This window comes from Chinchilla lanigera, unplaced genomic scaffold (genome assembly GCF_000276665.1).
Source record: "Chinchilla lanigera isolate Chin_1 unplaced genomic scaffold, ChiLan1.0 scaffold00063, whole genome shotgun sequence".
Classification (NCBI taxonomy): domain Eukaryota; kingdom Metazoa; phylum Chordata; class Mammalia; order Rodentia; family Chinchillidae; genus Chinchilla; species Chinchilla lanigera.
In genome coordinates, this window is record NW_004955464.1 from 13,278,433 (window position 1) to 13,292,701 (window position 14,269).

At 37.8% G+C, this 14,269-nt stretch overlaps 1 protein-coding gene across 3 annotated transcripts in view; it reads left to right on the forward strand.

Annotated features, from left to right (window-relative positions):
* Window positions 1-14,269, forward strand: part of Eif2b3 (eukaryotic translation initiation factor 2B, subunit 3 gamma, 58kDa) — a 124,605-nt gene that overhangs the window by 24,205 nt on the left and 86,131 nt on the right. For all 3 annotated transcript variants that reach the window (XM_005398724.2, XM_005398721.2, XM_005398723.2), the window contains exon 3: window positions 1,398-1,543. In XM_005398724.2, the coding sequence (XP_005398781.1) occupies window positions 1,398-1,543 (146 nt within the window). The remainder of the gene's footprint in view (window positions 1-1,397; window positions 1,544-14,269) is intronic.

Genomic DNA, 14,269 nt, shown 5'->3' on the forward strand with positions numbered 1-14,269 from the left:
AAACAATCTAAGAAGGCAGAGGAGTTTTCATCTTTCTCCTGATAAATAGTTGACAATTTAAAATAACTAGAGAGCTTGGTTTTTGTCCTTCTTAGACCTTCAAGAATACACACTTGAAAATGTCTCCTGCTCCAGTCTTTTGGCTGTGAGGCCAGCAAGGGTCTTGGGTAGGAACTGCTTGGGCTCCAGTGGAAACTGGTTGTTCCCTTGGCTGCCTATCCTCTGGCTGTCTAAAATTAACAAAATGATATTCATCCTCAAATATAATAGCGGCTTGTAATGCTGCTTGTCTCTCTCATTAGAAGTCAATGTTCCATGGAAGATTAACATTACATCTTTCTAGTCTAGCTTAAAAGTCTGAGTAAATCCTCTGAAGACCTCAGTGTACTTACCAGGATCATCTGAAAAATTTCTAGATCTAACTTGATTTGTCTTAAGTCACTTAGAGAAAGAGACATATAAACATGGGTAATCTCACATGGATAATGATTAAACTTTGAGCATAAATAAGAATTCTTAAAGAAGGTTTGAACATTAGGCAATTCTGACCATTTTCCCTCTTTTAAAGAATGATTCTAGTTGTAAAAAAGTGTCATAATTAATACTTCCCTCTGCATTCCATTTTGGCTCTAGAGGGTAGGTAGGACATGCACTTGTACAGAAAAATATCAAACAGCTAAAGGTCGAGTATCTTCCAGTGCTTAAGAATGCATTCCAAAGGAGTAAGAGATTTCCATTGAGCCCCCCATACCTCTGTCCAGTTATCTCGGTCGAAGATCTCTGAATGAAACTCCCAACCTGCTAGCTGTCCAAAGTGCTGAGTTTGTGTGCCCTAAAACTGAGGAATGAATTCTAGGAACAACAGAGGTTAAGAGTAGGAAGAATTTTTTAAAAAGTAGGAAGAATTTATTGAGACAAAAAAACCTTTTGTCTAAGAGGGACAGAAGGGGGTTCAGAAAGTGGGTTGCCCTCTAATTTTCCTTTTTTTTTTTTTTTTAATGCAGTTCAGGCTGGCCTTGAGCTCACTTTGTAGCCCAGGCTAGTCTCGAACTCACAACGATCCTGCTACCTCAGTCTCCCGAGTACTGGGATTACAGGCGCGCCACCACGCCCAGCTTAATTTTCCTTTCAATTCCCTCCTAATTCCCAAAAATTTATTTCTAAGTCATTATTTTCCAGGTGTCTGGATTTTGGGTCCTAGAGAGGTTGCACTTCGCTGCTGATTGCTATTCCACCATTGTGGTTTTCCCAAAGTTCCTTATTTTTAAAGTGAGATTGTTTAAACATTAATTGGGAGAATATAAAACATATTGAAAAGGTACACACCCAACAGAAATAGTGAAACTATTGTCTAAATTAATTTTTGCATTTCTCCTTTTTTTCTTCCTATGCGGTAGAAGTCATTGTGGTTACAACCAAGGATGTCCAAAAGACTCTAAGTGCAGAATTAAAGATGAAAATGAAACCAGACATTGTGTGTATTCCTGATGAAGCTGACATGGGAACTGCAGATTCTTTGCGCTACATATATCCAAAACTTAAGGTAAAACACTATTTCTTGACTTCTATTGTTTATTGAAGATAAATAATACCTTGTTTTTCCACTGCATTACAATGTATAAAACATTTCTTAAATACATTTTTAAGGCATAGTGGCACATACCTGTAACCAACCCAGCACTCAGGAGGATCTCCATGAATACAAGGTCAGCCTGGACTACATAGCAAAACCTTGTCTCAAAAAAAAAAAAAGTATGCTTTTATCACATATGTTGTTGTGTGTGTACTCTTTCTTTTCTTTTTTCCTTTTGCATGTGTAATCTTAAATTGCTTTTGGTTTGATGATTAGCAAAGAGTTAGACATTCAGTTGTCACAACCCAGGTGTATGTATGTATGTAGGTATATATATATGTGTGTGTGTATATGTATATAATATATATTATATGTATATTATATATATATAGTAGGTGTGTTGGTTATTTTTCTCTTGCTGCTGAGATAAAATACCCAACACCCAAAATAAAGGAAAGAAAGTTTTATTTAGCTTACAGTTTTTGGAGGTTTCAGTCTATAATCAGCTAGCTCCAAGACAGGGTGGCAGGACACAGGGGCAACACTTCAAGGCCACACAAGATAGCAACAGCAGCAAGTGCAAAAAATGGGGGAACAAGCCTCTTTTCCTCCCTTATATTGTAAGCAGGCTGCTTCCACCCAGGGAGCATGTAGCACTCACATAATCTCCATGCCCTCCTTTTGCACAAGCTCAGGGTGAATACAAAGTAAGACCCTGGCCCCCCTGTTCAGTTGCTTAGTTAACCTTCTAAACTTCTCAAAGTGACACAATGAACAACTCAGAGCTGTAAGGGCATGTCCTTTTCATCCCAGGATGTCGAACTGCTGACTCACTTAGCCAAGCCTCTAGACTCAAGTTGATACAATGTATCAACCATAACAGTAGGGTTATAGATATAGCTCAAGTAGCACTTGATGAGCATATAAAAGGCCCCAGTTCACTCCCTAGCACTGGGAAAAAACAAAGGAAGATATACTTCAAAAGTAACTCAAAAGATTACATTTATATGAAATTCATTAACAAGCAAAATTAATATATAGTGATGGAAATCAGAGCAACAGTTGACTCTGCAAGTAGGAAATTGATTGGAAAGAAACAGAAAGGAACTTTAAAAATTTTACAGATTTTTCCTGTGGTAATGTTTAAAACTTTAGAGTCTGTGCACAGAACAATCTTTTCATTGGTTTATGTCACACATCTGTTTTTTGAGAGGTGGTTTCACTGTGCTTCAGGCTGGCTTTGAACTTGCACTGATCTGCCTGCTTCAGCCTTCTGCATACTGGGATTATAGGCATGCACCACCACACCTGGGTATAGGACTCCTTTATATAATCTAGTTGTCAATCTTTTTTATTTGTGTGTGTGTGTGTGTGTGTGTGTGTGTGTGTGTGTGTTTTGAGATAGGGTCTCACTATGTAGTTTAGGTTGGCCTTGAGCTCACTATGTAGCCCAGACTGGCCTCAAACTTTTGGTGATCCTCCTGCCTTAGCCTCCTGAGTGCTGGGATGACAGGCATGGACCACTATACCAGCTTTTTTTTTTTTTTTCAATGAGACAGGGTCTCAGTAGGTAGCCCAGGCTGGCCTCAAACTCCTGGCGATCATCATGCCTCAGCCTTCCCAGTGCTGGGATTATAGGTATGCATCACTATACCCAACGTGACTTTATTTTCTTAATGGTTTCTTCTGATGATCAGAAGTTATAAATATTGATGAAATCCAAATTGCTAATTTTTTCTTTTATGATTACTGTATTGCCTTTTGTGTCCTATGAAATTCTTGGTTATCTGAAGTTTGTGAAGATGCTTTGTTTATTTTTTTGAGACAGGGTCTTATTATGTACTTCAGGCTGGTCTTGAACTCACTTGCCCAGGCTGGCCTCAGACTTGCAGTGATCCTACTGCCTCAGCCTCCTAAGTGCTGGGATTACAGGCATGTAACCACCATATCCAACTCAAATTATTCTTTTACTTATAAAAAAAAGTTTCCCCCATTGAATTGCACTTGTGTCTTAGTTGAAAATCAGTAACAATATATGTGTGGTTTATTTCTGTCCTGTTTGCTTCCATTGGTCTACTGTATTTGTTTATCTTTGCAGTACCACACTGTTGTAATTTTTTTAGCTTTACAGTATGTCATGAAATCAGGTAGTCTAAATCTACCAAGTTTGTTTTTCTTTTTTGTGGTCCCAGGAATTAAACCTATAGCCTCATACATGGGAGGCAAGTGCTCAACCACTGATCTATATTCCTTAATGCTTTAAAAACTTCATTTTATGGTAGGGTCTGGTGAAGTTGCCCAGGCTGGCCTTCAACTTGTGATTTGCCTGCTTCAAGTAGCTGATATTACAGGCATGTGCCACCATAACTGGCTTATTTTCATTTCTTTCTTTGTCATTTTCTATGAAAAAACTTTCTAGGATTTTGATTGGAAGTACTTGAATGTATAGATTAATGCATGAAGACTTGGGATCTGGGAACACAGTACCAACACCCACAGCTTATAGTTCAGTTTGGCTCACTGTTTCAGGCTGAGCTGGGCTGGAGGCAGAAACGTGGCAGAAGAGCACGGCAGAGTAAAGCTGCTTAGTGGCCTCTGGCTGTGAAGTAGAGCCGGGGAACAGCTCCAGCAGGGGATGGGCGAGGAACCAGATAATGGACTCCAAAGTCATAGCTCCGTGACCCACCCAGACACCCTGGAAGTGTTCCTGTGTGGTGTGGTGTTGGGGATTAAACATAGTGAGTACTGAGCTACATCATGTGCCCTTTTTAAAATCTTTGAGACAGGGACTTGCTAAGTTGCCTAGACTAATGTCTAACTTGATATCTCTTCTCCTTAGCCTCTTCATTTAGCTGGGATTACAGGTGAGCACCACCACATTTCATCTATGTATCTGTCTATTTTAAGCTCCATTCAACAGTGTTTTATAATTTTCGGTATGGAGGGTTTGAACATGTCTCGGTAAATTTATTCATAATAGGTCAGTATTTTTAGCAGTGATGTAACTAGTATTTTTATTCTATTTAAAAATTACTTATTACTTATATATAGAAATACTTTTTTAGCTGGGTGTGGTGGCTCACGCCTGTAATCCCAGCATTCAGGAGGCTGAGGCAGGAGGATCATCGCAGTTTGAGACCAGCCTGGGCTACAAAGTGAGCTCAAGACCAGCCTGAACTGTGTAGCAGGACCCTGTCTCCAAAAAAAAAAAAAGAAAGACATACTTATTTGTGTGTTTTGACCTTGTACCCCATGATTTTGTTAAGTTATAGATTCCTTTAGGACTTTGTATATATGTCATCGTTTGCCTGCAAATAAAATATTATGTCTTCCTTTTTAATCTTTCTGCATTCTTTTTTCTTTTTCTTTTTTTTTTTTTTTTCTTTTTTCTTTTCTTTTTCTTTTTTTCTTTCCTTATTGCCCTGACCAGGTCAATGTATATAGCCATTTCCATTTACTTTTTTGGTGCAGGGGGTGGGTGGGATACTAGGGATTGAACTGAGGGCCTTAACACTAAGCTGTGTCCTGGCCCTTTTAAAATTTTTTACACAGATCTCTGAGTCACTAAATTGCTCACACTGGACTTGACTTTGCAGTCCTCCTGCTTCAACTGCCCAGAGTGCTGAGATTACGGGTGTATACTGCCATACCCAGGTTCCATTCACTTTTTGACCAAGGACCTTCCTTTTTATATGCTTCTGCCCAAGTGGTCTTTGGTGTTTCTGATTTGTGAAGACTTCCAATACTGTAATTTGGGTGTGTGACTTTCTGGAGTGAAGCTACTTATTTATTTTGAGAAGATATAAGGAATCTCACTGAGGTAGTAAGAAAAAATTCTATTCTTCTTTTTTTGTGTACTGGGAATCAAACTCAGGACTTTGTACCTGCAGGCAGGTGCTGTGCCACTGAGCTATAGCCCTAGCAAGAATTCTGTTCTTTTACAGGAACTGATTTGAAGTTTACTTAAGAACTTAGAATTTCTTTTTCAATTTTTAAAAATTATGGTAAAATATACATAATAAACTTTATCATCTTAGCTATTTTAAAGTGTTTAATGGTATTAAATAAATTCATGATGTTGTACAACCATCATCATCCATTACTATAACTGTAATCTGGTAATATTGATCCTCTGTACTTACTGAAAACAGTAACTCCCCCCTTTTCTGCAGCCCCTAGCACCTGCCATTCTAGTTTCTATGATTTTGACTTTTCTACCTCATATAAATAGAATCATGCAGAATTTATCTTTTTGTGATGAGCATATTTTAGTTAGCATAACATGCTTGAGGTTTATCCATGTTGTAGAATATTACAGAAAATTCTTCCTTTTTAAGGGTAGTATTGTATGGATATCCATACCAATTAACACTGGTTTGCTTCCCTGTTTTTGCTTGTTAGTTTTTTTAAAAATTTTATTTATTTATTTTTTGTATTTTTGAGACAGGGTCTTGCTATGCAGTTCAAGCTGGCCTTGAGCTCACTTTGTAGCCCAGGCTGGTCTCAAACCCACAGCAATCCTCCAACCTCAGCCTCCCGAGTACTATGATTATAGGCGTGCTCCACCACTCTAAGTTGTTTTGTTTTGTTTTGTTTTGTTTTGAGACAAGGTCTTGCTTTGTAGTTCAGACTGGCCTTGAATTCACTATGTAACCTAGGCTGACCTAGAACTCTTGGCAATCTTCCTGCCTCAGTGTCCCAAATGCTGGGATTTTAGGCATGCACCACCATGCCTGCTGGTTTTGGTTATTGTGAATAATCCTACTGTGAACATGCTGTACAGATATCTCTTTGAGACTGAAATAGCATTGCTGGCTTATATAGGTAATTCCATAATTAATTTTTTTAGGAAGTGCCGTCTTATTTAACACAGCAACTGTACCACTTTACATTCCCACCAAGAGTACACAGGGGTTCCAGTTTCTCTATACTCTTGCCTATGCTTGTTATTGTCCTTAATTTTTATTATTTTACAGTAGCCATCCTAGTGAGTGTAAAGTAGTTATCATTATAATTCTGACTTGCAAAGAGTTTAGGATATTTAGTTACCTTCCCAGGGACTATTTTAACTCCTGCCTTAGAGCTGAGGATGGAGGTATAAACTCTTTTTCTCCCTAATCACTAAATCTTAGAAATGTTATTTTTGCTTTACTCTTGATTTAGAGACTGGGAGTTCCTTGTGAACAAGTTCCTCTAACTTGTAGAGGCTTGGGAGGATGCAACTATGAATAGGAGAATCATCAAAAGGGTATTTTATTCTCCAAGTTACTGCCTTTTCTTAGAACTATAATAATTTACTCCTTCCCCTTACATCTAAGATCAAAATCCTCACCAAATTCTTGTGCAGAGTCTCGTTTCTTTTCTTCCCTTTCTGCTTTGTTTCCATGCTAGGTGTTTACATAGCATCCCTTAATTATACTCCTACCTCCAAGCAATGACATTGGTCAGCAGCCTTTCTGTTTTCACTTGATTTTCCCTATTATAGTGGCCCCTGAAATCCTGGCTTTGCCTCAGCTTTCCTTCTAACCTACAGTAGAAGACACAAAAGCTAACCTGTGAAGGAACACAGACTCTCAAGTAGTTGTGAGGAACAAGGTAAAACCTGAGCAAGCCCAAATTCAGAATTCTGTGGTTGGGATCAACATAAATCTGTAGGAAGGGCAGTGGAAATGTACATGTACAATTAAAGAACATGAGATAGCCTGAGAAGGCAGTTTGTCAGTGTTTCCTAAGGGACATCACATATTTCTAAAGAAGAAAGTTACACTTTCAAGCTGTGCCATAATTTAAAAGCAGTGGCTTTTTGAGTCTGTTGATTTTCCCCTGTCTTCACAAAAGTTTCCTAAACAGCTGGAACCTCTTTTAGTCTGTTTCCAGTAAGAGTTTAGGTACGATACAAGCATTTATTTTGGAAGTTGAAGTTCATTAACTTTTAGTTCTTTTATCTTTACCCATTTCTTCTAGATCAAGTTCCAAAATATTGTGAGGTTATTCTATTTAGTTTCTTCCTTTCCTTAAGAGAAAGACGAGAGTAGTATATTCACTTTATTTAGCTTTTTAAATTGAAAATACAATCTTTTTTTCATTCACCTTGCATTTGCTAAATATATTCCTACTTGTGTGAGGTAACCTGCATCATATGTGCTTTTAAGACATTGAAGCTAGTTTGCTAACCATGTTTGCTAACATTTTTTCAAGTATAAGGCACATATTTCATTTGGTTTTATTCTCCTGGCACTATTTTCTACTTCATTTTGCTATAGCTCGCCCCACAATTTTACTGATTTATTGGTTCTCACTTTTTATTTCAGCTGTCCAAACCTCTTTCCCTGACTTACCAAGAGAGATTATTGGTTCATTCATTCTCCCAGGCTCTGGGTGAGTGAGCTCCATTTTTATAATTGGCATTGATAACGTAAAGGTTCTAAGGTTTCATACTTTCTCTATAGTAGTGTTTCACATATGAAGTCATTCATTCATCATTCATTTAGCAAATATTTATTCAGTTTACTAATTATTATAACGGCTATTTGTTAAACACCAGTCGTTAACCAGACTTAGTTGTTTTAATTTTTTATTACTGAAATTTGTAAATGTATACAAGAGTAAATGGAACATTATCCATGTACCTGTCATCCAGCTTCATCACTTAACAATCTATGGAAATCTTATCCCTACACAACTTGCTTCTTCCCATGTTCTTGTGAAGCAAGTTCCAGATAACATATTATATTATCTGTAAATATTTCAAAATATTTTGCCAATATGAAGGCTTTAAAAAACATTATCACATCTAAAATAATGTTAAAAACCAAATATTTGGTATCATCAAATATCTAAACAGTGTTTGAGTTTCTAGTTACCTCATAAATATAAACACCTTTTTTTGAGTGTTTATATACTTTACAAAATAAATAAAGACTCCACAGGGCCAGATGTGGTGGCACATACCTATAATCCCAGCCCTTGAGAGGTTGAGGCACATGGGTCACTTTGAGTTCAAGGCCAGCCTGAACCACACAGCAAGACCTTGTCTCAAAAAAAAAAAAGACTCCACAATATAATTGGTCAAAATGTTTCTTAAGAGTCTTAATACATAGGTTTTTTTTTCCTTTCTTCTCTTTTTCCCCCCTTTATAATTTATTTGTTGAGGAAGCCAGGTCTTTGATCTTGTAGTTTCCCAAGCTGCATTCTGTTGATGCAACCCCAAAGTATTTAATGGGTTCCTCTGTATTTTTTGTAATTAGTAGTTGGACCTAGAGGGTTGTTTAAACTTAAGTTTGAGGGATTTTTGGCAAAACTGCTTTGTAGGTGGGAGTGTGGGTTTTCATCTGGAAGCGCATAGTTATTTGGTTGTCTTTTGTTTTGAGATTATAGCAGCTGCTGATGCTCACTGCCAACAGTCCCTGTTCCTTGCCTCCCTAGTCGTTTGTCACAAACTGCATGTTTCTTCTTTTATTTTGCCTCAGATCCTTTTTATCTGTTTCTTTATTTCTTTTTCCATTTCAGAATTTTCTTTCTTTTTACATTCTAATTCCTCTAAGGCATTATGAGTTGTGTTTTATTCACTCGTTTTCTTCTTAGTTTTAATAATTTCTGAAATGATTTTTCTTTCATTTCTAATTTATACTTATAGCTTTTATAATTCAGATTTGTTATGCTTTTATATATTTTCTTTAGCTTCTTTTGAAATATTAAGCTATGGATTTCATCATTTTGTAGGCCTATCTTTCTCACATGTGCTTTCATTATCTCTAGGGATATTATTCTAACCTGTATTATTTTATCCTCTTAGAGTAACTTTGTATAGAATTTGACTGTAACCCTTTTCTGTTTTCTCTGTCCTTCCCGCTCTCTTTCTTTCTTATCCTTCAGAGTCTTGCAGTATATAGCTCAGGCTGACCTTAAAGTGTATTCAGCCCAGGCTGACTCACTGTCACAGTCCTCCTGCCTCCCCAGTGGGGGGTATGTTTTCTTATTTTTTCTGAAATTGCTTTAACTAAATTTCTAGAGAGGAAAGATGAGATCTTCCTCAGAAAGACTAGGGAGTTGCCTGGGTTGATGGTACATTCCTGTAATCCCAGCATTCAAGAGGCAGAGGCAGACAGATCATTAGTTTGAGGCCAGCCTGGACTACATTGCAAGTTCAAGGCTGGCCTGGGCTACATAATGAGACTGTCCCCGCAAAACACAGAGACTAGAATTGACTTTTTTGTGTGTGTGTGTTAAAAGACAGAGATCTAATTTTATTTTTTACTTATCATTAGTTATTCCAGTGCTGTATGCTAAATAGTCCATTCTTTCCCTCCATTGATCTGCATATGTGTTTGGGGATCTCTGTTCTGTTCTTTGTTCTTCTGTACAATTTGTAAGTTCTACATAGAACTTTTGAAATTTTCACTGGAATTGCACTAAATCTATAGATCAGTTTAGGGCAGACTGACAGCTTCAACACCAGATTTTCCTAATCATTTACATAATGTATCTCTACATTTACTTCACTCTTCTTTAATATCTTTTCAATAATGTTTTATAATTTACTTCATGAAAACCTTGGGGTAGAGGTATAGCTCCATGGTAAGGCACCTGCCTAGCATGCACAAAACCTTGGCTTTGATCCCCACCACTGCAAAAAATAATTATATATCTTTTGTTGGATATAATCTTAGATTGTGAATTTTATTCTATTACTATGTAGATATACACTGTGTGTGAGTGTGAGTGTGTGTGTGTGTGTGTGTGTGTGTGTGTGTGTGTAAAAGAATCAAATAGAAGCCAAGTATGGTAGTCTGTGTGTATAATCCCACCATGTGGCCAGGCATATAGCTCAGTGGTACAGTGCATGCCAGGCAAGCGTGAGGTCCTGAGTTTGATTCCTGGTACCAAATATATGTACAGTCCCATAATGCAAGAGGCTGAGGCAGAAAGATCCTGAGTTCAAAGCTAGTCTGGGCTATGTAGGGAGTTGAAGGACAATCTGAACTACATGAGTTTTTTGAGATCTTGTCTTGAAAAAACAAACAAAACAAAATGAAAAGAATCAAATAATTCTAAAAGAACTATAATGAAGAACAGGCGTCCCCTGCACTTCTACTTTCTGGTCCTCAGAGGCAACTGTTTTCAGCTTTTTTTTTTCTTTCTTGTAATTCTCTCAATATTTCTGAGTATCATATTTGTATTACTCTTTTTTAAGTTTGGTTCTAGGTACTATCTATTGAATTTCCACTCTAGAGAATTATGACTTAGGTTATTTAACTACTCTACTCACTCCTACTACCTCATGCACACAGGTAAGCTTCCCCTTTTGTAATAGCTCAAACCATTCCACTTTTTTTTTTTTTGTACTGGGAATGGAACCGAAGGGCTCTGTATCACTGAGCTACATTCCTAGTCCTTTCTGTATTTTTACATTTTTGTTTATTTATTTGTTGTAGCCCTGGGGACTAAACCCAGGACCTTCACACTGAGCTACATCCCCAGCCCACTTTTATATTTTAGACATGGTCTTGCTGAGTCACTAGGTTGCCCACGCTGGGCTCGAATTTGTAATCCGCCTGCCTCCACCTCCCAGCGTACTGGATTACAGGTGTGCACCATCAAATCTGGCTTCCATTCTGTACTAGTTACTCTCTAGGCCAGCTCCAGAGCTTGGTCCTAGGACTGCTTCACCATTATTAGGGATCTGGTTTTTTAAAAAAAGTTACCATCTTCCTCCGTCTCTGTTTAAAAATTAAAAAAAAAATTTTATTAGGACATGTGTGTAGTATGTAAAGATTACATTCCTTCAGAGGAGTTGGTACATATACCTAACACATCTTAATTCTTTTTGCATCCCCTTCCCCACTTGGATGTCCTTGTCCCTAGGTACCATTTTTTCACCTTTTTTGGTTTCCTTATTTTCAGGAGCCCAACTATTACTGGCTTTTTAAAGAAAGTGCATGGAAGAGAAATGTCTTGAGAACTGTGTTTGAAAATGTTTTCATCCTTTACTCTTGTGCATTAACTTAGTTTTTATAGAACTTTAGGTTAGAAATAATATTCTCTTAGAATTAGTTTATACCACACTCCAACAGAGACAACAAATTTCCTTGATAGTTTCTGTGCTGTAGGTACAGAGGTCCTACACTGAGGTCCCGTTTTTGCAGGGACTCACATCACGCTCTGTCTGGCACTGTGGTCTCGCCACATCTTTGACCCAGGTAGCCCATAAGAAATTCAGGACAGTTAATATTAGCTCACTTCTTCTTTAATGCTAGACTTGATATTTTCCCTTTCTTTCTTGTGAGTTCAGATATATATTTGGAATAATTTTTGGTATATTTTATCCAAAGTTCTTAGATATTTGCTATAGGATTTTTTGATTATTTTAATTACTAGTTTTCTAACACCAAACTCCTGCTGAGTGCTTTAACTACACTTTAAGGTAGATACTATCCTTATCCACATTTTAATGTGAGAAAAGCAGTTTTCAGAGAGCTTGCAGTTTGCTGTAAGTTTATCCTGAGTTGTGGGATTACAGGTGTGTGCCACGACACCCCAGCTTCTTTTGGTGTTTGTTTTTTGAGGAGCTAAGGATCACACCAGGGCATTGCACATGCTGAGCAAGCAGTTCTGCCTCTGAGCTATATCCCTAACTCAGAATTCTTAATTAAATATTTTTATATTAATTTTAGTTTTGTATTTATGTTGTATTTGTATTAATCTTATTTTAAAACTATGCCGGGCATGGTGGCACATGCCTGTAATCCCAGCACTTGGGAGGCTGAGGCAGGAGGATCATTGTGAGTTTGAGACCAACCTGGGCTACAAAGTGAGCTCAAGGCCAGCCTGAACTGCATAGCGAGATTGACTGATTTAGTCTAAAATTTAGTCTTTTAGACTAAATCAGTCAATCAATCAATCAATCAAACAAACAAACTAGCAGGTCTCCTAATAGGACTCACGTAGAATCCTTTCCTTGCAAGTGTGCTGTTGTTGCTTCTTAATATCTTTCTCTAAGTAGAGGGATTGTAACCTTGTGGGAAGACTTTCTATGCTATGTTTAGGACACTGTGAGCAAGAGGCCTGGCAAGTAAGGGTGTAGTATGTGATCAGCATATAAAGGAAAGCTGGCTGACAACTTGGACATTGATCCGCTGTCTGTGTGACTTTCTGAGGTAATTGGCCATTGGTGCTGCTTTCTAAACAAATAATATGATCAGTTATTCCTTAGATTAATGTTTTGAGAGCAGGTTACTAAAGTATATTTAAGAGGCTTAAGCAGACAAAATCTGTAATAGAGAGCTATGGCCTGTGCTTACAATACTCATATTGTAGGTCTCATTGCTTCTCTTAATTTAGAAATGACAGAGTTAATAATTCACTATTTGAGACAGGAATCTTTTTTGGGGGGGGCCAGGAAAGCTTCAGTTTCACAACCCAGAAAATAGGGATAATGATACCAACACATTAGTTGTCAAGGGTTTAGTTAAGTCCTTTGATGTAGGAAAAGGACTATTGTTATATATCTTATGAAACAGCTAACATGCTACAACAAAGAACAAACTATACCAATGAAATCCCCATCCTGCAAACAGCTTATTAGAAAGATTGAGCATATATTCTATTTTTAGATGTTCAGAGAACTAAGTGCAAGTTATTTTCACTTGAGTGTTTGATGTCTTTATCAAATTACACATCTCTGTCATTCTTCCCTGGAACCTTTCATTTTGCTGCAGGTTTTGTTTTTGTTAGATCTGTATCTGCTTGGAAAGTATAAGTATAGTTTGGTCAAGGGAAGATCTGAGAACTAGGTCCTAACTTGTGGTTTTTTTCCTAACTTTAAAGTCTTTTATTAAGTGGCATCTTTTCTTCTTGTGACTGCTTTGGTGGGTTGTGGTTGCCAGGTGTGCCTCAGAAGATCTATGATGATACCTTCTTTGAGACTGTTGGTATTATAGTGAAAAACCCAGGAGCTGTGGTAGAAATGAGCCAGTTGTGGAGTGAGCTTTTTTCCCACACCTTCATGATATTTCAATAGAGTTTTTCTCTTGACTGTACTAGTCCATATATCCATATGCTTGAAGTTTTTTCATATTACTGTCCCTTAGATTGCATCTTACTGGATTGCTAATCTGTGATAAGGACTTCTGTAGCCCTGTACTTTATTTGGTAGCCAGAAAACTTGCAAGCTTTGTACTTTAACCTGATTCTTTTGAGTCATTTTCCTTCTGTAGAGAGACTTTCCTGGAATGAAGGGTAGAGGGGTGTCTTAGTTACTTTTCCTCTTTGCTGAGACAAAGTATCCAACACCCAACGTTAAAGGGGAAAGGTTTATTTAGCTCAGTCAGTCCATCGTTGGCTGCACAGCAGTGTGGCATAGGCAGAAGGCAACACTTCGTGGTTGGCAGAAGATAGCAAAATCAACAACTGATCCTTAATAGCATCTTTCTACCCTTTTTATACTCTATCCAGGCTGCTGGGATTAGGGCGGTGCCAATCCAGTCAGTGGACTGATCCAGCAGTCACCCACCCTTAATCCCAGCATTGCACCATCAATCAACCACACACTCTAGATTCAGCCACCTCCAAAAAAACCCTCTATGACTGCATGAGGTTTTGGGGGGACTAGATGTCCCCTAGATGTGACACAAACCATCACAAGGGGAGTAGGAAAGGTATGCATTAGCTAGCTTTTCCACTGCGGGAATACAGTAC